This window comes from Pongo abelii, chromosome 7 (assembly GCF_028885655.2).
Source record: "Pongo abelii isolate AG06213 chromosome 7, NHGRI_mPonAbe1-v2.0_pri, whole genome shotgun sequence".
NCBI classification, from domain to species: Eukaryota; Metazoa; Chordata; class Mammalia; order Primates; family Hominidae; genus Pongo; species Pongo abelii.
Window position 1 is genome coordinate 1,268,964 of NC_071992.2, and position 27,359 is coordinate 1,296,322.

The following is a 27,359-nucleotide window of genomic DNA, read 5'->3' on the forward strand; positions in this document are numbered from 1 at the left end:
AGGAAAGGCTGCAGGGCCCATGCACAGTGGACGAAAGTGGATCATGTCCTTCTCTTGGTGTTTATGAGGTGATAATACTATTGTTTCCTTTTGCACCAAGAAATCCAGTCTTTTCTTATGAGCAATTTCCCTTTTCATGTGTGAACCTGGTTTTTCCTTCTGATACTTTGGAGGCTTAACTGCTTCCTTTTGCTTCCACATTAGCGTGATTTAGAGACAACTTCCCCCTAAGAAGATGCAATTGTGCTTTGAGTTTAAAAACCTGTCAATTTAAAGTGTGCATTTCCTCCTCTTCCTTCCCAAACCTTGTAGTTGGCATTCACAGGGCAGGTCTTTAAGAAATGAGGGGCCACTTGGGCAGGTGCGGTGGCTCATGCCTTAATTCCGGCACTTTGGGAGGCCAAGGTGGGTGGATCACGAGGTCAGGAGTTTGTGACAAGCCTGGCCAACATGACAAAACCCCGTCTCTACTAAAAATACAAAAATCAGCCAAGCGTGGTGGCAGGCACCTGTAGTCTCACCTACTAGGGAGTCTGAGGCAAGAGAATTGCTTGATCCCGGGAGGTGGAGGTTACAGTGAGTTGAGATTGTGCCATTGCACTCCAGCCTGGGCAACAGACCCAAACTCCATCTAAAAAAAAAAAAAAAGAAAAGAAAAAGAAAAGAGGTGCCACTCAATGCAGCCTCCCCCAAACAGACGCCACCACACGACAGAGCACACAGAGCTCCAGCCGTGGGGTTGAGGCTCAGCTTCAAGGAGATCTAACTCTTTGTGGTGGCAGAGAACTCACTTAACTTCCCCAGGCCTCAATTTCTGCATCCACAGAACTAGAGATGATCGCTCCTCGCGTAATAACAGAGTGGTTGGGTGTTAGAGTGAGGTCCCGAGACATGCATATTGGCAAATGTACCTTTAAATTATCATACGTGCCATTTTTCTTCATCGATTCTCCGTAATGAGGCATTGCCAGGACCCACACCAGGCGGCAGCTCAGCCCCTGGTGGTCTTGGTGCCCACCCTTACCTGCCAAGATCAGACAGGGGCCAGCGTCAAGGTCAGTGGAGTCCTGTGGGTTCATCATGTCATCTTCCAGGCAAGCTGCCTGCTCATGTAGTGGCCGTGCTGGGTCTGAACCTGTGGCCTTCCCAGTGCAGGAGAAACAACACCAGAGAGTCAGTGCCAGCGTGCCAGGGGCTGGCTGAGATGCCCGGCAGCTGTGGGGGAAGCATTGTCTCCACTTCCAGGAAAAGGAGAGGCAGCCGAGGGCGTTTACTGTCCCGTGTTACCCGGCCACACACCCCAGGGCCCCTTCTCTTCCCCTTCTGCTGTGCTGCTCTGAGCCGGGGACTGAGCCGGCCAGGGCAGCCGAGGCCAAGAGTGGCGCTGCTGAGGGGGCAGACATCATGAGGGGTCAGAATGTGGTCCATGAGCCAGGACTGCGCTGGCCCGGCGAGGTCGGTGTGCTGAGACCACAGTGTGCTCGGGTCACGGTGGTGATTGAAACGTTTGGCTCTGCACCTATTGGGAAGCCTCTTCCTGGAGGACCCCGGCTTTGGTCTGTGGTTGTGCTGACGTGGACATCTTTGCCTGGTAGGATGCAGATCACAGGAGCTCATCGTTTTGCAGGCAGCTCCAGCTCGTGTGATGGCCGTGCTGGGTCTGTGCCCGGGGCCTTCCCCCGTATGCTTTCGCTTTCTAGTGTCTGCAGATGACATGCGATTCACTAATCACCTGAACTCAGCGCATCTGTATGTTAAATAGTGCGTGTCCATCTGCAAAGCACACAACAGACCCCACAGCCACTGGGTGGCGGTGCCCAGGCCTGTCCCGAGAGCCTCTGACAGCAAAGGGTTGGCCCAGGTGTGGCTGATGGATGAAACAAGACTGTGAGCATTCCCAGGTGGTGATGTGGGGCCCCCGGCACGGTCCTCCTTCCAGTGCCCAGAAACACGAGCCTGCCTGATACATAGAGAATGTAAAACGCCCACTGGCTTCCCTGAAAGTCAGGTTTCTTGCAAGTAAGTCCACCCTGGGGCTACATGGCCCATCGGTCACTCACCTGCCCACAATCATTTCTTTCCTCTCTTCTGCCTCTTCATTGGCAGAGTGTTCTGCCTCCCTCCATCATCACTCAGGAGAGCCCCATTGCAGGTCAGTGCAGAATCTCTACATGAGACATTGCGGTGTCGGTGGAAGCATCACAGGGCCTCATGGGGGCACCGAGAGGAGTGTGTGGGGGCCAGAAACTGTAGGTCTGTCTGCGCCTCTGTCCTCTGAGTATGCGCTCTGCCTCTCTGGTGCTGATTTCCTCACTTTCTGGAAAGCGTTGATGATGCAGCCACCCGGGCCCAGGCCTCTGAGGACGGGCTCTGGGAAGCATCCCGCTTCCTTCCTTTCTCAAGGCGCATTGCCTGAGTCTCCCTTCCAGAAAGTGTGAGCAGCTTGTGACATTGAGACGACTCATCACTTAGCAAAGGAAGGCAAACGTGGCGCACCCCGCATAGTGATCACAGCGCCCTATGTTTTATTAAGGGTCATCCCAGAACCTCTCAGATCCACCCAGACCCCTCTGGGCCACAGGGGAGCAGGACAGCCATTTCTCTGAAGTTCAAGGGTGATCAGAGATGTTGGAAAGTGCACCTGTGTTGTGTGTTCACTCAGGACAGGTCTGTGCTCTCCAAGCGGCACCCGAGGCACCACACACACCATCCACACGTCCGCTGCTGTGCCCAGAGGTGTGCGTTGCTGGAGGAGGGTTGGGTGTTGACTCCAAGGAAGCACCAGGGCACAGAATCACTAGACGACCTCGCTACAGCTCCCCCGAGACGGTTTACGGGGTCTCCAGTCACACGTTATGGAGCACTGCCTTCATTGAGCTCCAGCAGATGAGAAAGGTGACTCCTAAAGCACGTTCTGCCAGAGGGACCTTAAGCGAGGGATCTGAGTGAGGAAGCCCCACCCAGAGTTGCTGCAGTGAAAGACTGTTTCTCCAGTGAAGACAGATGTACATTCCCACGAGTAAATGGATGATTCTCAAGACTTCTCAGTCAAAGGCACGTGTCTGTTTTGGCGATGGAAATGTGAGGTCAGAGGTCGGCGCTGTCAGTTTCACAGCACCGATCAGCCTCACACATGGGATGGGACAGCGTCCAGCCTCTCCCTGGGAGGTATTCAGTTTGGACCATGGGAAGTAAAGACGCTAGGTGGAGGAAGCTTACGGTCACGTGATTTCAGAACGTCTCAGAGCACAGACAGAGCTGTAGTTGTATGACAGCAGCCAACGCTGGCTTCCTAGGACAGGCGGCCCATCTTTCCAATGACTGGTGGAGCAAATGGTTCTCCTCCCTCATACGAGGAGGCTGGGAGAGAGAGATCTACTGGAAGAAGGAGGGTTCCCGTGTCTCTTTAAGCATAGATAAGGGCATTTCTGAGGTTGCTGAGATGGTAATTAACATTTCTCCCATGCCGTCCCAGATGCTGAAGATGTAAGGAAGAACATGGCTCTACCCACAGCCTGTCCAGGTGAACAGGGTTCTTGCCTAGTGAGGGTTCTGGACTGGGGATGGGAACATGGTAGAAGTACGGTAGTCCCCTCTGTCCACGGGGACATGTTCCAAGACCCCTAGCGGATGCCTGAAACCTCAGCCAGTACCAACACTTGTAGGTAGATTTTTCCTATTTTCGACCAAAAGAGTCAAACTCTGTGAAGTATTTTGAAGGGATTTATTCGGAGCCAAATATGAATGACCCATGGCCTGTGGCACAGCCCTCAGGAGATCCTGAGAACACGTGTCCAGCATGGTCAAGATACAGCTTTTGGGTTTATACACTTTAGGGAGACGTAAGCCATCGGTCACTACCTGTAGATGCACCTTGGTTGGGTCTGGAAAGGCAGGACAGCTGGAAGTGAGGCCTCCCAAGTCATTATGGAGTCAAACATTTTCCGATTGGCCATTGGCTGAAAGAGTTAAATTACTGTCTAAAGACCTAGAATCCATAAAAAGCGATGTCTGGGTGAAGATAAGGGGTTGTGGAGATGCAGTTCCCACCGTGCAGAGAAAGCCTCCAGGCAGCAGACTGCAGAGAGGATGGATGGTAAGTGCTTCTTATCAGAGTCAATTCTCTCCTGGATCTGGGAAAAGGAAGGGAATTCTCTTCAGAATGTAGATTTTCCTGCAGTATTTCAAGATATGGCAAAAAAAAAAAACATTCGGGATTGAAATATTTTTATTTCCTTATCTGTCACGTGATGTGCCCGAGTCAGGTTGGAAAGTGAGCTACGTTATGTAGGGTAAAGAAACCCCCTCTAATGAGACTCCATGGTTTGTACGGCATGACTCCCCAGGCCCCTTGGATAGGAATTTGGGCAAGAGCCGAAGAAAGCCGGAGTGCAGAGCTCACTGTGTCTATACAGCCATGATAAAGCTCAGTGCGTACGTTAAGCACAGTAAGAGAGTAACCCGAATAACTACAATGAAATTGGCACTTATAACAATCTACCGTAATAAAATGTATGTGAATGTGGTCTCTGTTTCTCTCTAAAAGTCGCTTATTTCATACCTCAGGCGACTGAAGCCACAGGAAGAAGGGGGGCTGCCCTGTACAAAACGTAGGCTGAAAATACAAAGCCTCGTTAGATAAGGAAGGATGGTACCCACAGTTATACTGACACACATGCTCCATTAAGCTCTCCCAGCTAGAAGGCCACACCACACTCGGAAACCTTCCATGCATGTACCCTCAGCCCATGCTGGATTTTTAACTTTGAACAGTGCTGCCTGAGCCACACAGCTTCCAGACCTCCTGTTCTCTTATGTGATAAACAGCAAGGGCGGGTGGGAGGAGATCAGGCAACGAAGCATTTGTACTCCTACAATTCAAGGCTGACCTTCAAACGTCCCCACTCCTCATTCTTGGAGTGCTGTTCTCAAGATAATTAGGTGTGTTCCTCCAGCAAAGCACAGGCTTCCGATGCCAAGCTTGTGCTCTGTGTGAAGCACGTGGCTTTGCTAAACTCCATGCCTGTTGCTGCTGGTGGTGTTAGCGGAGTGCTCATACTTGTCATTGCAACTGGGTGATGTTGGCCCATCCTTCAAGTCCGCTCCGTGAGAGCCCCTGCATTGTGTCTGTGTGCATGTGTGCTGAAACTTTGGTGTAAGGAGGGCTGAGGTTGAGGGTCCGTTGTTTTAGTTTATCCCCAAATTCCTTTCTCACCCAGCTGGATGCTCTGTTCTCACATTGCTCACACATGTGACGATGGTCTCCATGGAAACTGTAGTTAATTAGAACTGTCCATCATATTTCTACATGAATGAGACCATTCCAGTCTGTGGTTTTATATTATACTTAATGTGGACATTTGGCAGATGTATTTCATTAGCTGAAAAACACAACCTAAAGTATGCAAAAAATGCTGTTAGCCTTGAAGAAATGGGGTTTTGTTAAATCATTTGAGCTGTCTTGTAAGATACTTAACTTAATTCAGATAGCTACTTCTTATACATGTATGTTTTTTAAAAAGCTGTAACTGGGAGATCCCATGAAATGAAATCTTAGTTCACATTTACCTAAGAGGCGACCGTATCCTCTTCATCAGCATCTCACATTCCAAATCTGTCATCTTCCTTTCCCAACCTTCTACCAACTTATTGAAAATGGCAGATGCCGATTTGCTGAATCAGAGATGGTGATCGCAGTGTAAGTGGCTCCAGCATCATATTCTGAAATAAATCTGTTTGCAGACTACAGCCTGGCTAACTGCATCTAACACTTCGGTGGGGGGTGGGCAAACGTGAGATGTGCCTCAAAGCCTGTCCAAGAATATTGGAAACCCACGTATGTGTGTGAATACATGCCTAGAGTCTGAACATGCAATCATATTTATATTTTGGTCATATATGCCAAAATGGTGACAAAGATGTATGTACATACATGTGTCATTCTGATACCCCATAAACAACATGTTTACATGCACGTGTAATGTGGTGCCAAATGCTCCCTTATCTGATGCTCCCTGCCCCCCTCCTCAGGCCACTCCCCACACCTCTCACTGTGGCTGGTGTCAGGCAGAGCCTCCCTGAGATCTGGCTGTGTCTACACTGCCTCTGCAGCCAGGTAGAAACCAAGGCAGCCTGGAGAGTCGGCACCTGGTTTCCTGGGCAGAGCCTCCCTGAGATCCGGCTGTGTCTACACTGCCTCTGCAGCCAGGTAGAAACCAAGGCAGCCTGGAGAGTCGGCACGTGGTTTCCTGGGCAGAGCCTCCCTGAGATCCGGCTGTGTCTACACTGCCTCTGCAGCCAGGTAGAAACCAAGGCAGCCTGAAGAGTCGGCACCTGGTTTCCTGGGCAGAGTCCACTGGGAGGAGAGCCACTGGATGATGCTCAGTCCAGCTCCTCAGGGACCAATTAAATAAAATCACAAGCTTGTCTGTCTCCCCAGTTCCCTGTTGCCCCATACATGGAGGGAAGACAGTGTTCAGTGACCCCAGACCTTTTACAGCCACATGGTGATGTCATTCTAAGAAAGTGATGTCTGCTTTTGTGTTAGCACAGAGTGAACAATGGAAAAGCAATGCCAGTGACCTGGATGATCTCCCAACAGAAGGAAATTAAATCAGCGTTTTGGTCAAAGTGGACCTACTATGAACTAATATTAAGCACTAAGATCACAAATGCAGGCTTTGAACATTGCAAAATGAGGCTTCGAATGGCATGAAGCTTTCTAGACCGGAAGGAAAGTCTTTCTCATGGGCGACGCGGGGTCCTCATGGGACTCACCCAGCTGGAAGGAACCGGGGAAAATCAGAGTGGGCTGATTTTACTCAAGTCTGTTCCAATGCAAATAAGGCCTAATAAATTTGAAGTTAGGCCAGAGTTAAAGCTGAGAATCATTGGGACTCACTGCCTATGTTCATGTCTAGGTGGGAGAAATACGTGCATCTGTGGTCACAATGCTGCTTTACAGAAAACAGTGGTTGTTCCTGAGGTTATTGGCACAAAATGCTGGGATCTGAGCAGTGACGTTTGAAGAAATACAAAGGTGTCCGTCATGTTTGAACTGTTGAGTGTGGAGGGTTTTGAAGATGTGCAGAGAGTGACTGCAGTCTACACCAGAAACGCATTAAAGAGTGACTTTGTTTCTGTCTTTGCAGAGGAAGAAGGTGGAGACCTGGTCCAGCCGGGCATCAGCTTTCCGGGGCCGGCAGAGGAGGATCTAGGTAGAGTACAGACGTCAGCCCCGCTGTGGCGGGGCCCAGACAGAACCGCGCATGCTCTGGGCACCTCCCATCATGGGGACCTTCCCACAAACACACGTCAGCATATTTGCCTTTAGAAAGGGAGCTAAGAAGAGCTAAGTACAATGCAGCACTTTTTTCCAAAAATAATAGTTTTTAAGCATTACGGAAGTGCTAGGTGAGGAAGGGCTGTTCCTAGCCCTCAGGAACTGAGGCAGCCGTTCACATAAACGATGCATGTCTCCAGAGGTGAAGGACTCCTCCTTCCCTTCCTCCTCTGTGACTAAACATATTCTAAGCAAACTCAAGAGGCAGGGAGCTCCCGCATTTGCATTTTTCATGTAGCCCTTCCTTGGCAGGAAGCAGCTCATCTCTCCAGCCGGCCCCACACACTGGGGTCTGGATGCTGAGTATGACTGTGCGCTTCCTTCCAAGGGCCCTGCGAGAGGCTGCCACGACACACTTTCCCCGATGCTGGTTAAAATCACGTGGAAATTTCATTTCTGAGCTGCCACCGGCACAGCAAAGCTGGTGCCATATTTGCCATCAGTCTTTTGACGTGGAGCTATGCTTACAAGAACAAGGCCAAATGCTTCTGTTAAAGATGTGAAATGTTGAATAAATTTGACATCAAACTGTTGAATAAAATCAACATCAAATCACAGCTGAAGACGGAAGCCCCATCAGTGGCTCTGTCTGTGGTTATTCTCTAACCTAAAAGAGATTTGCTGTCTGCGGTTATTCTCTAACCTAAAAGATTGTCAGCCTCTTTCTCAAGCCACTGACGGCTGTCGGCGGTGACAGCACTCAGGGCTGGGTCATGGATCGTAAGTTCAATTTATATTTAAATGTGCATTTTTAAAAACATATTTCAGACTTATACCCAATGCATCTACTGCTGGTTTGATTTGCCTAAAGAATAATATTGAAAATTGAAGGAGTCCACTTTGTATAAAGGTGTGATTTCTGTTAAAGAAAACTACAGCCAAAAAAGTTTGCTTTTCAATTTAAGATGATGGAAATGGGTAGAGTTTTAACAGATGACAGTCCATTATCCACTGCAACTGAGTCCTAAATTTGTTGCTAACTGACGTTCTACACAGCCTTTCTTCACTTGGAAATAGACGAGTGAATGTATTTCGACTTCTCATTAGGAAGGAACAATGGCTACTGTGTTTGAATAATTATGCATCTGTTTTTTTAAACCTCAGTCTGGCAATATTCCATCACGATGAATCTTCACTACTTAGCCTGCCTAGGTAGGCTTCCAAATGCATGTGACTCATTTGACATTTGTTTTCTTGAGGCTTTGGAGGTAGCTCAGCTGCCTTTTGCACTGTCTCTGGACAATGTTAATGTCATAGTTGTGTCTTTGCCAGTTCTTCTCCATAGCAGTGGCCCCCATGTGCCCCAGGGGCCTTCTCTGGGGCAGCAGGAGGTACCTGGGGTGGTTCTGCTTGGGCACAGGCACAGTGAGAAGAACCTGGAGGCTGGAGCAGGAGGCACAGAACTGAAACAAGAGTGCAGGAGTCACTCTGGGGAGGACAGCTTTGCCTGGATTCTGACCCTGGACTCCGTGGTTGAGAGTTTGTTTGTTCCACAGCCGCACAAGTGAGCATGGAGGGATGAGGCTGGGGGGCGAAGGAGGCAGAGTGTCACATGGGTGGCTTGGTGAAGGCTGGATTGTAGGGACAGAAAGCATTTTTTCATCTTAGCCCTTTGTAAGTAAGTTCAGCAGCATTAAATGTATTCATGTTGCTGTATAGCCATCAGCACCTCTGTCTCTAGAACTTTTTCCTCTTCTGCAAGTAAAACTCTGTCCCCATGAAACACTCAGTCCCTTTCCCCTCCCCAGCCCTGGAACCCCCATTCTGCTTTCTGTCTCTGAAACCGACTCCTCCAGGGCCCTCCTAGAAGTGGAACCACATAGAATTTGTTGTTTTGTGACTGGCTCATTTCACATGGCATAATATCTTCTTGTTACTGCACATATCAATGTGTCAGATGCCCTTTCTGTTGAAGGCTGAGCCACACTGCACTGTGTGGATGGACCACACTGGTTTCCGTTCCTCCGTGGACAGACCCTGGGTCGCTTCTCCTTGGCCATTGTGAATGGTACTGCTGTGAACACGCTGTGCAGCTCTCTCTCCACGTCACTGCTTTCGGTCCGTTTGGGTAAATGTCCAGAAGTGGAATTGGTGGATCCCATGGTGAACCGATGCTTCCTCATTTTGAGGAACCTCCACACTGCTTAGGGACAGGGTGTGCTTTGCGAGCTGCCTCTACGGTCTTTGCCGTGGGGTGGGGGATGGCCATTGTAAGAATGAGAAGGGTCAGATGTTAGAAGCTTTGGAAAGAAGGAAATGAGAGAATTTGGTGATGGTTGGCTGAGAGGACCCTCAAACACATGCCTGGCTTTCCCCTCTTGGGGTGGTGCGTGGGTGGAGGACTCTGGAGGAAGAGGGAGGAGCTGCTGTAGCCATCTGGTGAGCCCAGGGAGCTGAAACAGCCAGGTGCAGGCACACAGTGACCTGGAGTCGCAAGATTTGTGCAGAAGTGCACCTCGTGAGGAAGGTGGATGCATTCGTTCCAGTGAGTCCTTTTAGCCCATTCATGGAAATATTAGGTCTTGACCCTGGTTCTATGTCAGTCAGGATCACTTGGGGAAAGTTTAAAAACATACCAGTGCCCAGGCCCCATCTGATGTATTTGTCTGAGGAAGGACTTGGCCATTGTCATCTTTAAAGGTTCTTTACCTGATGCTTTTTTTTTTTTAGTGGAAGAAACGCTTCTTGTTTTACTTTAAAAATATTTTTTCTAGCTTTATTAAGTTATATTCACAGATATAAATTGTGTATATAGTGTACAACATGATGTTTTGATACAGGTATACGTTGTGAGATGAGTCGACAAAACTAATTAACATCTTGCCACCTCACATCCTTATCATCATCTTGTGCTTGTGAGAACATTTAAGATCTCATCTCTTAGCAATTTTCAAGTATACAAACCATTTAACAGTGGCCACCACGTGGTACCATAGACCTCCTCACTTACTCCTCTTGTCTAACTGAAATGCTGCACCCTTCCACCAACATCCTCCCAGTTCCCCCCAACCCTCCCTCTGTTGACCATTGTTCTACCCTCTGCTTCTGGGTTCTGTACTTTCAGATTCCACGTGTAAGTGAGGTCACGCGGCATCTGTCTTTCTGTGCCTGGCTTGTTCCACTTAGCATGATATACTCTAGGCTCATCTGTGTTGTTGCAAATGCCAGGATTTCTCACTTTTTAAGACTGAGTAGGTATTCCACATTTTCTTTATCTGTGCCTCTGCTGATGGGCTTGAGGTTTGTTCTGCATGTTGGCTGTGGTGAACAGCATCTTAACGAACACGAGAGAGCAGATACCCCTTCCACACATCGATTTTATTCCCTTCAGAAAAATACCCAGAAGTGGGATTCCTGGATTATTCCTTTATCGTTCTAATGTATCCCTAGGATTGAGAATCCTGATATAAAACATATGAAAGGATAATCAAGAGAAAAAGCAAAAAACACTAAAAGAAAGGAAGGAAGATAGAAGGAAGGAGGGGAGGATATCTGAGTTATGTTCCTAACACTATCATAATAACATTGGGAGGAAATAGCATTATTTTAGACATTTGTTTTTCCAAATTGAGTGTTCCAGTCGCATCTTTAAATTGAGAGAGTTAAATGATGATTTTTAAGGGATCTTCAGAGTCACGAATTTATGGACCTATAATTCTACTGGGTCAAATTAAAATTAAAAACACTTTATAATGATCTTGATGCTATTATAGTGAATGAGTAACTATCATTTCCAAAATGCTGTGGGACATTTTACAGCACAGTATAGGTTAAAGTCATAAAGCAATGAAGTGACATTTGCTTCTGGTCCTATTTCAAAGCATCAATCTTTTTTTTCCAACTGCCCTCAGTCTCCAAAAGCTCCAAGGAAAGCTGAGTGGCATTGGCTGAAGAGCTTAAGATACCATTAGTGCCAGATGAATTAATAAAACCACCCACACTTGTGTTATTACCCATTACCTCTTAAGAGCATGTGTGTTCTCTGAAGCTCATAGAGTGTAATGTATGAAAAGTAATTTTATGATGGGAAAAATGGCTGTGAAATATAGGAGGATAAGGAAGTTTTCCATAAAAGTACAGTCACTGATAAAATAGATTAATGTAGCACATTCAAAACGAATACCATGAAAGAGAAAACCTCACTTTTTCCAGAAGAAATGTTTCTAGGGAAGACCTTCAGACACACTAGAATTAAATTGCTCTCTTAGTAACTTTTGTAACATTGGCTCATTATAATGTTACTTCTAAGAATGGCATTTTTTCATTTTCCCGAATGTTATATTTAAATCAGCTGTAAAGAGTTGGTGATTTATTTGCATCTATGAAGAGTGTTATAGTGACCCAAATTTTGCATTGATAAATGAATGCAAAATGAAATTTTAAAAAATTGGCAGATTAAATCATCAAAGGATATTAAGCACATATTATATATGCAGCACAACACTGAGAAAATGTACATACTGTGTAATTTTGAAATACCTGAATATTAAAATAATACTTAGAGCCTTCCACCTGGCAGGCACATAGATTGTGAACATATTTTTATATAATAGCACATCAGCTAGCATAGCTTTAATCATCTCCACAGCATTTAAGTGCACCAGTGTCTCATTCTAATGTTAATACATATCTTGTCTCACAGGAATTCCCCTTCGGATGTTTGTTTATTTTTGTGTGTTCTTTAATAAAACAAAAACCCAGCTCTATCTATACTTGTCACTTTATCGTCCATACTTATTTCCTTCAGGGAAATTTCTAGAAATAGTGGAAGTGTATCAGATGGTGGGTTCTTGGTCTCACTGACTTCACGAATGAAGCTGCAGACCCTTGCAGTGAGTGTTCAGAGTTTCTTCCTTCTGGTGGGTTCGTGGTCTCAGTGGCTTCAGGAGTGAAGCTGCAGACCTTCCCGATGAGTGTTACAGCTCATAAAGGCACTGAGGACCCAAAGAGTGAGCAACAGCAAGATTCAGTGCATACAGCGAAAGAACAAAGCTTCCCCCTGAGCAGGTTGCCACTGCGAGCTCCAGCAGCCTGCTTTTATTCCTTATCTGGCCCCACCCATATCCTGCTGATTGGTCCATTTTACAGAGAGCTGATTGGTCTGTTTTGACAGGGTGCTGATTGGTGTGTTTACAATCTCTGAGCTAGACCAAGAGTGCTGATTGATGCATTTACAATCCACTAGCTAGACATAAAAGTTCTCCAAGTCCCCACTAGATGAGCTAGACACAGAGCGTTGATTGGTACATTTACAAACCTTGAGCTAGACACAGAGTGCCGATTGGTGCATTTACAGTCCTCTAGCTAGAAGTAAAAGTTCTCCAAGTCTCCACCAGATTAGCTAGATACAGGGTGCTGATTGGTGCATCCATAAACCTTTTGCTAGACACAGAGTGCTGATTGGTGCATTTACAGTCCTCTAGCTAGACATAAAAGTTCTCCAAGTCCCCACCCGACTCAGGAGCCCAGCTGGCTTCACCTAGCAGATCCTGCGCTGGGGCCACAGGCAGAGCTGCCTGCCAGTCCTGTGCTGGGCGCCTGCACTCCTCAGCCCTTGGGTGGTCAATGGGACCAGGTGCCGTGGAGCAGGGGGCAGCGCCCATCAGGGAGGCTTGGGCCGTGCAGGAGCCCACACGAGGGGGAGGCTCAGGCATGGTGGGCTGCAGGTCCCGAGCCCTGTCCCACGGGGAGGCAGCTGAGGCCTGGCGAGAATTCGAGTGCAGCGCCGGTGGGCCAGCACTGCTGGGGGACCCAAGACACCCTCCGCAGCTGCTAGCCCAGGTGCTAAGCCCTTCACTGCCCCGTCTGGCGCTGGCTGGCCGCTCCAAGTGTGGGGCCGCTGAGCCCGTGCCCACCCAGAACTCGTGCTGGCCCACGAGCCCCCACGCCGTTCCCGCCCACACCTCTCCCTCCACACCTCCGGGCAAGCAGAGGGAGCCAGTTCTGGCCTCGGCCAGCCACCAGTGCAGCGGCAGGCTGAAGGGCTCCTCAAGTGCAGCCAGAGTGGGCAACAAGTCGGAGGAGGCACCGGGAGCTAGTGAGGGCTGCCAGCACGCTGTCACCTCTCAGAAGCAGTGATGTGCTGAGCTTCTGTCTAGAAAGAAGGTAGCAGTCCACCCTCTTGTCTCCCAGGCATTCATTCACCCAGGTCCTCAGCCACCAAGTCTTCCTCCTCCACCCACCACCCTCCTCCACCCACCACCCTCCCTCCACCCACTACACCCGCTACCCTCCCTCCACCCACTACACCCGCTACCCTCCCTCCACCCACGACCCTCCCTCCACCCACCACCCTCCCTCCCCTCCACCCACCACCCTCCCTCCACCCACCACCCTCCTCCACCCACCCACCACCCTCCCTCCACCCACCCACCACCCTCCCTCCACCCACCCACCACCCTCCTCCACCCACCCACCACCCTCCTCCACCCACCACCCTCCCTCCACCCACCACCCTCCCTCCACCCACCACCCTCCCTCCACCCACCACCCTCCCTCCCCTCCACCCATCACCCTCCCTCCACCCACCACCCTCCCTCCCCTCCACCCACCACCCTCCCTCCCCTCCACCCACCACCCTCCCTCCCCTCCACCCACCACCCTCCTCCACCCACCACCCTCCTCCACCCACCACCCTCCTCCACCCACCACCCTCCTCCACCCACCACCCTCCTCCACCCACCACCCTCCCTCCACCCACCACCCTCCTCCACCCACCACCCTCCCTCCACCCACCACCCTCCCTCCCCTCCACCCACCACCCTCCCCCCCTCCACCCACCACCCTCCTCCACCCACCACCCTCCCTCCACCCACCACCCTCCTCCACCCACCACCCTCCCTCCACCCACCACCCTCCTCCACCCACCACCCTCCCTCCCCTCCACCCACCACCCTCCCTCCCCTCCACCCACCACCCTCCCTCCCAGGCATCCTGTAGCCTCCACCACCACACTTCCTGGGAGGTTCAGGCTTAAGCCTTGACCTTCCTGCACTGCCCAATGGGAGCACCGTGACCACACATTCTAGGAGAAGGCTCCTTCCCCACTGTGACATCAAACACGTGGTCACATGAAAGGCCTAGTCTGTGGCACAGGAAAGCGGCCCTGATGTGCAGGGGAGGGTCAGTGTCAGTTAATCACACGAAAGCTCACCAGGGCGCGCTACATTTTAACAACCCCGTTTTTAAATTTTATTTCCACACAAACACATCAGATACCTTTAAAGTTACACACATGTAACATTTGTGAAACTTAGGATGCCAGGGCTTTTCATCTGAATTTCTGGGGTGCATTTACAGCTTTTCTCCTAAACATCACGTGGTTCAGCCTGGCCCTGCCTCCTGAGCTTTTCTCCTAAACATCACGCTTTCCAGCCTGGCCTCCTGAAGGGCGGTGCCTGCTCCCGGAAACCCCCACCACCCCCCGCCACCCCCCACCACCCCTCACCACCCCCCACCACCCCTCACCACCCCCCCACAAACCCCCCCATCCCCCACCACCCCCCGCAAACCCCACCACCCCCCGCAAACCTCTGCCACCCCTCACCACCCCCTGCAAACCCCTCCCACCCCCCACCACCCCCTGCAAACCCCCGCCACCCCCCACCCCCCCCGCAAACCCCCCCACCCCCCGCAAACCCCCACCACCCCCCGCCACCCCTCACCACTCCCCGCAAACCCCCCACCCACCACCACCCCCCACAAACCCCCGCCACCCCCCGCAAACCTCCGCCATCCCCCGCAAATCCCCGCCACCCCCCCCACCCCCTGCAAGCCCCCCACCACCCCCCGCAAACCCCCGCCGCCACGCGCACATCGCTGTTGATCATTCCTGCCTCCACGCGCGCCGGCATCCATTCAAACAGCAATTACTGGTGTTTTCTCCTTTGTGGGATGTGCCAGTAAGAATGACCTGGAAGCTCCCAGACATACGTAGCAGGCTCAACGTGGCGGGGGAGTTGGAAGGAAAAAAAGATCCACAACTGCTGCACACAGGAGGGAAATGAACCCAGTGCCCACAGGAGGCGCTGACGGTGTTCCCTAAAAACACAGCGAGCAGGCAAATGAGTGTGGACTAAGCGTCCGTGGAAGACGGGGAAGACGGGGCCAGGCTCGGGCTCCGGGGATTCGTAGGATCTCCAGAGGGGATCATTTGTAGTTAAGGATCTAATATTGCCACATTGTCAATGGCTTTCTGTTCTGCAGTTCTTTTAGAGCACTGAGTTTTAAACCATGGGCTGCAAGTCATTAATGAGCCGTGAATTCAAGTTACCGGTCACTACCAGCAAATTTTTAAATGGGAACAAAAATACAACAGAAAAGTACAGACTAGGCCGGGCACGGTGGCTCACGCCTATAATCTCAGCACTTTGGGAAGCCAAGGCGGGCGGATCACGAGGTCAGGAAATCGAGACCATCCTGGCTAACGCTGTAAAACCCCGTCTCTACTAAAATACAAAATATTAGCTGGGCATGGTGGCCGGCACCTGTAGTCCCAGCTACTCGAGAGGCTGAGGCAGGAGAATTGCTTGAACCCCGGAGGCAGAGATTGCAGTGAACTGATATTAGGCCTCTGTGCTCCAGCCTGGCAACTGAGCAAGACTCCGTCTAAAAAAAAAAAAAAAAAAAGTATAGACTAGAAAATACCAAAGTACACTCTGGATAATAAGGGCACATGTCTAATGAAACATTTTTTGGTGTGTGCGTGTGGGTGTGTGTGTTAGGTTCTGGTGTAAAATGTACGACTTATTGTGGAATATAATCCAAAAAGTTTGAAAGCCCTTGGCAGGAGCAGTGGCTTGCAGCCGTCAGGAGTGGTGGAGGGAAAGGAAATCGCTTTTGTGCTGTCTCCGTGCTTTGAAACAGGAAGCAGTGCGTGTCCTGGGTTCTCAGAGGCAGGTTCTGCAGGCAGAGCCTCCGCAACTACGCTGAAACTTCAGCAATTCACCCAGCTCTCCTGTTCTTCTCATTCTTTGTTTGTTAACAAAAACAGAAGGGATCGTAACCTTCCTACCTCGTTGGGTTTTTAAGATAATTAAATACGGTAATATAAGACCTCAGAGCAGGGGGTGGCTCACAGCAAGTGTTCAATAAATGTCAGTTTTTACCATGATTAGTATCATTGTCATCATTGTTGTTACCCTGTGACCAGGCAACCCAGCATCACCTGTCCAGGTGTAAAGGTGCATTCAGGAGGTTTCAGGAGTGCAGCTCTGGAGGAGGTGGCCGCAGAGAGGAGACAGTGTAACACTCCAGACAGATGTCCACGTTAACTTCATGTGTTTCCCGAACATGATTTCCATGACAACTAATTTATTTGCATATTGCAGTAACTGAAAACACAGACTTCTGAGATTAATTTTAGATTCTGAATATTTTTTGTAAGGATTTGCCCCTTTAACTGCCTGTAAATTACAAGCACGCTCCCGTGCAAATGGGCATTCAAAAAGGAGTCGGAATTTGTCCCTGGGAGGTATTTGTGATTGAGATGGAAAATTAAATAGAAACAGGTTGGCTTTCCCTGGACAACAGCGATAACTTGCTGATGTGTTTGGAGGTGAGCCTGTGGCTCTGAGGTGTGGCTTCCAGGCTCATAGGAAGTGAAGGTCCGCTGTCGGGACCGTGCCAGCCTCGTCACCCCAGATGTCAGGCTTCCAGAGGAACTCTGCAGTGCGTGACGAACGTATTGCTGCATCCTCTGAAGAGCTAAGAAATGTCACCAGTTTGTGATGCCTGGGCCACTCCATGAAAGTGCTGTCAAGGATGAGAAGGTCCAGTTGTGTGGCAGGTCCAAGGGTCGAACACGACAAAGGAGGGATAAGGAAAGGAGCTGCCTCCCACCTGTCACTCTGCATGGGCTCCCTGCATTCTGGTGCCTTGGGTCAATACGCTTAACCCCACAGCAAACATGAAGGTCACGGGATGCCCATTCTCATTCTGCAGGTAAGGCAACGGAGGCACAGAGAGAGTGAGTGACTTCTCCAAGGTCATTAGTGAATGAGCGGCCAGTCTAGGTCTGAACCAAGCCAAACCTTGTAGGACCTTTTGACTATCCACACTGCTTCTCCAAGGAAACCAAAATATTATATATCCAAGCCCAGGAGGTCCACTCTACAAATAAAAGGCAAACCTTGCATTTGACACCTGAAACTGAGGTGGGTGTTACATAATTAATAAAGAATTGCGTTTGGAGTAAACCTAGAAGGAACTTGCACATAAGATAATTTGCTGAATCAATCTGGCACATCTCCCTTTGCTAATGAGTTAGGCTTCTCTAGATAAATCTGTGAGAATGTTCCATTTTCTCAAACAGTATTTGTTCTCCCCAGGGCATCGGTTAGTTCAGCTTGAAACCTTTCTTATAATACAAGCATCCTCATTTTCACCACAATGTGAAACCAAAAATAAATTTCCCTAGTGGGTGACCATCTTCCATGGACGTAAGGGCTGTCTAGTGTAGGACAATCAGTAGATGACCATCTTCCATGGACGTCAGGGCTGTGTCTAGTGTAGGACAATCAGTAGATGACCATCTTCCATGGACGTAAGGGCTGTCTAGTGTAGGATGATCAATAGATGACCATCTTCCATGGATGTAAGGGCTGTCTAGTGTAGGACAATCAGTAGATGACCATCTTCCATGGACGTAAGGGCTGTGTCTAGTGTAGGACAATCAGTAGATGACCATCTTCCATGGATGTAAGGGCTTTCTAGTGTAAGACAATCGGTAGATGACCATCTTCCATGGACGTCAGGGCTGTGTCTAGTGTAAGACAATCAGTAGATGACCATCTTCCATGGACGTAAGGGCTGTGTCTAGTGTAAGACAATCAATAGATGACCATCTTCCATGGACGTAAGGGCTGTGTCTAGTGTAGGATGATCAATAGATGACCATCTTCCATGGATGTAAGGGCTGTGTCTAGTGTAAGACAATCAGTAGATGACCATCTTCCATGGACGTAAGGGCTGTCTAGTGTAGGATGATCAATAGATGACCATCTTCCATGGACGTCAGGGCTGTGTCTAGTGTAGGACAATCAGTAGATGACCATCTTCCATGGACGTCAGGGCTGTCTAGTGTAGGATGATCAATAGATGACCATCTTCCATGGATGTAAGGGCTGTCTAGTGTAGGACAATCAGTAGATGACCATCTTCCATGGACGTAAGGGCTGTGTCTAGTGTAGGACAATCAGTAGATGACCATCTTCCATGGATGTAAGGGCTTTCTAGTGTAAGACAATCGGTAGATGACCATCTTCCATGGACGTCAGGGCTGTGTCTAGTGTAAGACAATCAGTAGATGACCATCTTCCATGGACGTAAGGGCTGTGTCTAGTGTAAGACAATCAATAGATGACCATCTTCCATGGACGTAAGGGCTGTGTCTAGTGTAGGATGATCAATAGATGACCATCTTCCATGGATGTAAGGGCTGTGTCTAGTGTAAGACAATCAGTAGATGACCATCTTCCATGGACGTAAGGGCTGTCTAGTGTAGGATGATCAATAGATGACCATCTTCCATGGACGTCAGGGCTGTGTCTAGTGTAGGACAATCAGTAGATGACCATCTTCCATGGACATCAGGGCTGTGTCTAGTGTAAGACAATCAGTAGATGACCATCTTCCATGCACGTAAGGGCTGTGTCTAGTGTAGGATGATCAATAGATGACCATCTTCCATGGATATAAGGGCTGTCTAGTGTAGGACAATCAATAGATGACCATCTTCCATGGACGTCAGGGCTGTCTAGTGTAGGATGATCAATAGATGACCATCTTCCATGAACGTAAGGGCTGTGTCTAGTGTAGGACAATCAGTAGATGACCATCTTCCATGGATGTAAGGGCTTTCTAGTGTAAGACAATCGGTAGATGACCATCTTCCATGGACGTCAGGGCTGTGTCTAGTGTAAGACAATCAGTAGATGACCATCTTCCATGGACGTAAGGGCTGTGTCTAGTGTAAGACAATCAATAGATGACCATCTTCCATGGACGTAAGGGCTGTGTCTAGTGTAGGATGATCAATAGATGACCATCTTCCATGGATGTAAGGGCTGTGTCTAGTGTAAGACAATCAGTAGATGACCATCTTCCATGGACGTAAGGGCTGTCTAGTGTAGGATGATCAATAGATGACCATCTTCCATGGACGTCAGGGCTGTGTCTAGTGTAGGACAATCAGTAGATGACCATCTTCCATGGACGTCAGGGCTGTGTCTAGTGTAAGACAATCAGTAGATGACCATCTTCCATGCACGTAAGGGCTGTGTCTAGTGTAGGATGATCAATAGATGACCATCTTCCATGGATATAAGGGCTGTCTAGTGTAGGACAATCAATAGATGACCATCTTCCATGGACGTCAGGGCTGTCTAGTGTAGGATGATCAATAGATGACCATCTTCCATGGATGTAAGGGCTGTGTCTAGTGTAAGACAATCAGTAGATGACCATCTTCCATGGACGTCAGGGCTGTGTCTAGTGTAAGACAATCAGTAGATGACCATCTTCCATGGATGTAAGGGCTGTGTCTAGTGTAAGACAATCAGTAGATGACCATCTTCCATAGACGTAAGGGCTGTCTAGTGTAAGACAATCAGTAGATGACCATCTTCCATGGACGTCAGGGCTGTCTAGTGTAGGATGATCAATAGATGACCATCTTCCATGGACGTAAGGGCTGTGTCTAGTGTAAGACAATCAATAGATGACCATCTTCCCTGGACGTAAGGGCTCTCTAGTGTAGGACAATCAGTAGATGACCATCTTCCATGGACGTAAGGGCTGTGTCTAGTGTAGGATGATCAATAGATGACCATCTTCCATGGATGTAAGGGCTGTCTAGTGTAGGACAATCAGTAGGTTACATGAGCAAAGGTGAACCCCAAAATCTGTTTAGGAATTGGAAAGAGAAACATTAGGCGCCAAGTCTTATCAGAGCCTGACAAAAAGTGTGCATGTTTTATGTGCACTTCCTACCACGACTCAGGTTTGGTATTGGATGAGTGCTAGCTGCAGTTAGCAGTAATTAGACATTTGACTAACAATCTTCAGAAGTCTCCCTGAGAACGGTGTTCCTCAGCCCTGTGACACATCAGCCCAGGTAGGCAGGGCTGAGGGCTGACGGCCTCCCTAACGCGTCTGATCCATGGTTCAGTGGGAGAAGCCCTGCTGGGAACAGCTGGGTTAGAATGCACTCACGTTGCAGAAAGCCTGTTGCTAGCAAACAAACGTCCATTGTAGAAGAATGTGTGCTCCTCCACATAAATTTCAAAGAAACAAATGTCCCATAAACTTAAAAATAACTCATGAATGTTATTACACTTACCTTGACAACGTGATCAAAGTTGTTTATTTCGCGCAGTTTCATAAGCAGAAATCACCAGCTAGTGGTCACGGTTCAGGCAAATGGTGCAAGCCCTCAGCGGCATAGGGACGGCCCCAGCGTGGGTGTCAGCCGTGGGTGGGGCAGTTCCTCACTGACCTCGGTGCGTGCCTGCTCTGGAGTTTAGCATCGGAAAATCACAGCCCACAAGACCCTCGGGTTGCACGTGTGACTCACGCACTCCCCCGAGAGAGGCCGACACCTCACGGCAGCCTGACGCAGCAGCGCAATGCCTGCACTGAGGCTGTCCGTGAAAAGCAAGCACCATGGCCGTTGCTCTAGCCAAGCATGCTTCTTGCTGAGACTTCTAGGAGGTTCAGCTGACAGCAAATGCGTGAGTACCCCAGCTCACTGTGTCCACGGAGTAGAGATCTCAGCCTTCGCAGCTTTATCAATCTAAAGGTTAATTAGACAAACTGGGTGACTACTGTCAACATTTTCTAAAGACAGGTCACACTTTAGGTTTCTAATTTGTCTTCCCAATGAACCTGATCCTGGAAAGTGAGGCCCCGGGTCCTGGTCGCACCACCAGCCTGTGCCATCTGCGTGTGCACGTTGGTGTCCCAGGCTACAGTGGAGGGAGACGGGAGAGGCCACCGGCCAGGTCCAGGGAGGCTTGGTGGGATAAGCGTCTGCCTTTCCCTGGGAACAGCTGGTGGGAGCAGTGCAAGCACAGCCCAGCTCAGAGGGGCCGTCACCCCCCATCACTGGCAAGCGGTTTGCCTCTGTGGCATAGCACCTGCCCATCTCCCAGAGACAATGCTGCCTGGAAAATTGCAGCATTGAATTTCTAACCTAAAAATTGAGGTGTGACCTTGCTAAGCCCTCCTGGTCATGTACGTAAGCCTGTTGGGAACTGCAGCTTTTCTCAGTAAAAGCTTCCTAATCATACGCAATTCCCTAAAACTAAAAGTACACATTTAATAAACAATTATAGATGCGTAAGAAGGGTGCCCAGGATTTCTGTGTATTATTTTTGCAACTTCTTACTGCCCAGGATTTCTCTGTATTATTTTTGCAACTTCTTACGCATCTATAATTGTTTATTAAATGTGTACTTTTAGTTTTAGGGAGTTGCATATGATTAGGAAGCTTTCACTGGGAAAAGCTGCAGTTCCCAACGGCCTTACGTACATGACCAGGAGGGAATACAGAGAAATCCTGGGCACCCTTCCCCCTGTTTCACCCATGGGCACGTTCGTACAGTCCGAGGTCCAACACGAAACATCCTTCTTCCAGACGATGGCAGTGGAACTCTCAGACCCATCCGTGCCTTCCTTCCCTCCTTCATTCATCCATCCATTTCAGCATTTACTGAAACCCTGCTGCATACGCAATATGATTGAGATGTTGAACTGAAAGGTACCAGGAGCTTACACATCCCCTCCCCTTCCCGGGTTATCTTACGTGATATGGGGCACAGATTTGCTTTAAATAATTTACTTCTGAACGCCCCCCACTCTGGAGAAGAGCTAGGCAGGCATTGGGCGGTGTCTTGTGGCCACGTGAGCAGCCCCAGGTGAAGCAAAGCCTGCACCCAATTAGACATCTAGGAATTCACAGTGACGGGAAAGAGGAATTGTACAGAATTAGAGATATGTTTTCTCCCCAGTACAAATGTCCTCTTTCTACCTCAATTTAAATGCAACTCTCATTTTTTCTTATGCCAGTATTCCCAGAAGGCATCCCGCACCCTGCGAAGCAAAGGGCAACCCCCAACAGCCCAGGTGTTTTAAACGGCATACATGGTCCCTGCTTTCTGTTTCACATAACACAGAACCCCAGAGCACATTTTAAGCTCCACTTTTAAAACTTAATGAAATTGTATAAAATTCAGCGACTGTATCAAGGAACAGCGAGAAAATACTGTGTTGGAGAATATAAAAGGAAATAATATGAATAGCGTTAATATTTAAGTAAGAGCTACAGGTCAGGAGTGTGAAACTTCTATGAGCCATTTATGGGCGTTTCTCACCTTCCAGGTGCTGCTGGAGAACTTTGCTTATACTCACCTATGTCACTCATCTCTCCACAGCTGTGTGGCCTCTCTGCTGTCACCCCATCCTAAAGGAGGGGACAGCACGTGACAGAACAAGTCCCACAGTCAGTGAGGATGGGCACACGCTGCAGGTGGAGGCCCAAGCTCCTAGTCCGTGTAGCTACTGCATCTCCCAGCAGGACAGGAAAGGAAGCTGGCCTGAGTCCAGAGGGTGGCACTCAGCGTGATGCCATCCAGAGTCTGACAGAGCTGCATGGCAGGACCCGGGGGAAATGAAAACCAGCCCCATGAGGGGAAGAGCCCCTGCAACAGCACAGCCAGTGGGCGGGAGCACGCAGGGAGACCAACATGCAGAGAGACCGACGTGCAGGGAGACCGATGTGCAGGGAGACGGACGTGGAGGGAGACAGACGTGGAGGGAGACCGAAGTGCAGGGAGACGGACGTGGAGGGAGACCAACTTGCAGGGAGACAGACGTGCAGGGATACCGATCCCTGCAGGGAGACCGACGTGCAGGGATACCGATCCCTGCAGGGAGACCGACGTGCAGGGATACCGATCCCTGCAGGGAGACCGACGTGCAGGGATACCGATCCCTGCAGGGAGACGGACATGCAGAAAATGCATGTTTGGCCTGAAATGGGATGCATGCATCCAACCAAAGAGAAAACAAGGAAGGAGGAGACATGGAAGGCAGCCTTGGAAATAATGGAGAGTTGTTGCATTGATTGTTTTGCAGCCGATGAGCACACCAACCCTGCACTTGAGTCTCAGGGCCAAGATGTCTTCTTTCATTTGAAGGGAAAAAGGACCTGGGCCAGAGAAACCACCATGGAGGCATCTTGGGAGGGGCACGGAGAAAAGGAGTCCTCTCCCTTCCCTTAAGAGAGACAGGGCAGTCAGCATACACGTGTACATACATGAACACATGCACGTGCATAAACACACGGCTTGCACGCAGATGTGCACACACCCGCACACAGACACATGCACACACACGTGCAGACATGAAAACAATTGCAGACATGCGAAAATATGCAGACACACACATGTACACACACACAGGTGCAGGCACATGCAGACACACATGCAGATGCACACAAACACGTGCAGACATGAAAATACAATTGCAGACATGCAAAAATATGCAGACACACACACAGGTGCATGCACACAGACACATGCAGACACAAGCACACACACACATGCAGACATGAAAACAAATACACATACACATGTTGACAAGCACAACATGCACAAATACACAGACACACAAACACATGCACAGATAGCACACTCACACACATGTATGCACACAGATGCACACACATACACATACAAAACGCCTGACCTGTCTGCCCCTCCAAGTCTGTTCTCTGCTCCCATTCCCTCCGTACTGCGCTATGGACTCTTTAATTCCTTTCCCTTTTCCTCCACATCTCACAGAGGGATGGGCTCATTAAAATGTGCAGTTCCCTTAATGGATGAGTGAGTGAATGACTGGATGAGTGACTGAGTTACTGAGTGAGAATGAGTGAGTGAGTGCATGAATGAGTGACTAAGTGAATGAGTAACTGAGTGACTGAGTGAGTGGGTGAGTAAAAAAGTACATGAATGAGTGCATGAATGAGTGACTGAGTGAATGAGTGAGTGGGTGAGTAAAAAAGTACATGAATGAGTGCATGAATGAGTGACTGAGTGAATGAGTGAGTGAGTGAGTAAAAAAGTACATGAATGAGTGCATGAATGAGTGACTGAGTGAATGAGTGACTGAGTGAGGAAGGGAAAGAGGGAGGGAATGAGTGAGTGAGTGAGTAAAAAAGTATATGAATGAGTGCATGAATGAGTGACTGAGTGAATGAGTGACTGAGTGAGGAAGGGAAAGAGGGAGGGAATGAGTGAGTGAGTGAGTAAAAAAGTACATGAATGAGTGCATGAATGAGTGACTGAGTGAATGAGTGACTGAGTGAGGAAGGGAAAGAGGGAGGGAATGAGTGAGTGAGTGAGTAAAAAAGTACATGAATGAGTGCATGAATGAGTGACTGAGTGAATGAGTGACTGAGTGAGGAAGGGAAAGAGGGAGGGAATGAGTGAGTGAGTGAGTAAAAAAGTATATGAATGAGTGCATGAATGAGTGACTGAGTGAATGAGTGACTGAGTGAGGAAGGGAAAGAGGGAGGGAATGAGTGAGTGAGTGAGTAAAAAAGTATATGAATGAGTGCATGAATGAGTGACTGAGTGAATGAGTGACTGAGTGAGGAAGGGAAAGAGGGAGGGAATGAGTGAGTGAATGAGTGCATGAATGAGTGAGTGAATGAGGGAGGGAGTGAATGAGTGAGTGAGTGACTGAGTGAATGAGTGGGTGACTGAGTGAAAGAGTGAGTGACTGAGTGAATGAGTGGGTGACTGAGTGAAAGAGTACATGAATGAGTGAGTGAATGAGTGAGTTACTGAGTAAATGAGTGAAAGAGCACACGAATGAGTGAGTGAATGCATGAATGAGTGAGTGAATGAGTGAGTGAATGAGTGCATGAATGAGTGAATGAGGGAGGGAGGGAGTGAATGAGTGAGTGAGTGACTGAGTGAAAGAGTGAGTGACTGAGTGAATGAGTGGGTGACTGAGTGAAAGAGTGGGTGACTGAGTGAAAGAGTACACGAATGAGTGAGTGAATGAGTTCATGAATCAGTGAGTGAGTGAGTGCATGAATGAGTGAAAGGCACAATCAGGCTTGTGCCTTTTTTGTGCTGAAATTAGTTTTAAGCAGGTGAAACTCCCTACAGCTTCAAGAGGATGAGTAGATGTTTTGTTCTGTTTGCTTGAAACAATAAAATACATAAAAAATGAAGCGCCTCATCCACTGTCTCAGGCAGCGAGAGCCTGCCAGTCCCCACCAGCCCCAGGGTGCAGAGGTGAGGAAGGCTTTGTCACCTCCGGGGTCACCAGGAATCGAGGTTCAGTAGAATCACCGCATCTTGAAGGCCGCAGCCTCAAGGTCCAAGTCTTCATTCCCCAGGTTGAAGACATGAGCTGGGGACCCCCGTGGCTGTGGGTGGAGGGTGAGTCCTGGACGTAGTGCTTCATTCTGTCTTTTGAAAGGGGTGATGTTAGAAAGTGAGTTCTGGCAGCTGTGGGGAGGAAGAAGTCGAGCCCTCTGTGGGGTCGGGAGCTTGGAAAAAGGACGCTGAAGTGTTAGATTTGGAGTGGCCAGACCTAGGCAGGGATGGAAGAATGGATGTGGAGCCCAGGAGGAGCAGAGGGCATGCCATGAGGGAGGGGCCATGGTGAGGGGCACCCCTGGGGGCCCAGTGCTTGGTCCTGCAACACCTTACGTCTCAGGGCGTTTCCCCACCCCCTGCTCCACTGAGACCCTCCCGCCCTGGCCTCCTTTCCTCCACCGAGCTGTGCATATTCGGGGAGAGAGAGCAGAAGAGCCACTCCTCTTTGGAAAACTGAGAAGCTCTCCTCCGAGTCAGTGCTCTCCCCATCCACCAGCAAGGGGCCCCTCCGTCCGAATGCAGGCACACACCTGCTAAAATGCACCACACAGCAGAAGAGCCTCCCGTTTCTGGCTAGGAGAGCCCTGCCTGCAGCAGGCAGCAGCATTTGCAAGCCTCTCTGCAGTTACGCTTGGAGTTTTGGTGTGGTGGAAATAGGCAAGAAGTTGATGTTCAGCTGCTTGTTGGACTAGGGATCACAAATGTGTGTTTATTTTCCAAAAACAAGACCCTGGCATGGTAGTGTGACCCTGGGGACAGGGTCGTGGAATAAGACAGGGATTGGGGAGCCTTGCACAAAATAACCATTCCCCACGGTATATTGTTTGTACCTGGGAACTTTCTGGAGCGAGTGCTCATCGTCAGTAACACACACTAACTGAATTTCACTCAAGGCAGATTTGTGGACTATTTTGTTGAAATGACATCTGTAGAAAAATTTAAAAGTGATTAAAACTGATGGCTGCTGCCGGATGATGGAGTCTGGTGCATCTCAGACAGCCCTTATTTGGAACAGTCTGTGGGCATGTCTAGGTTATTGAGTGTTACGCTTCTGTGTTATGTGACTTGTCCGTACCATTTAGCCTTCCAGTTGGACATGGAATCGAGTTTGCTAGCGTCCAGCCCTAACTGGAATGGCGACTGCTCCCAAATTGCATTCTGGCCCTAATGAAATCTGTCTGCTTCATCCTCATCTGCCAGGACACAGCACATTAGCTCTTATGGGTTTTGTTGTTTGTTTTTGTCTTCAAATTGTCAATTCTGTAGCTGTGGCAGACCAAGTGGAGGTTTAAGACGGACTTTTAAATACAAATTATGAAGGGAAAAAGCAAGTCACTTCATATATGCTTGTGCGTTTACAAGGCACATAGAACAAAGCTGACATTTATATAACGTTTGCGTTTTATAAGAGCATGGCTGTGGCGATTATCCCATTTTTAGATGAAGAAATTGAGTCTCATCCAACCTTGATCAGCTAATAAATGACCGCGCGGTGATTTGGACCCAGACACCCTTATGTTCCTAGTAGATTTGAGCTCAGGTCATATAAATTTGGTTCTCCTGGCCATGGACCATGGTTCTTGAGTAAATTATGGAGTCTTTGAGACTTGTTTTTCTCAGGCTCC

General features: G+C 49.0%; 1 protein-coding gene across 3 annotated transcripts in view; it reads left to right on the forward strand.

Annotated features, from left to right (window-relative positions):
- Positions 1–27,359, forward strand: part of DLGAP2 (DLG associated protein 2) — an 858,034-nt gene that overhangs the window by 652,243 nt on the left and 178,432 nt on the right. For all 3 annotated transcript variants that reach the window (XM_063726493.1, XM_054561150.2, XM_054561151.2), the window contains one exon: positions 7,152–7,217. In XM_063726493.1, coding sequence (XP_063582563.1) covers positions 7,152–7,217 — 66 coding nt within the window. The remainder of the gene's footprint in view (positions 1–7,151; positions 7,218–27,359) is intronic.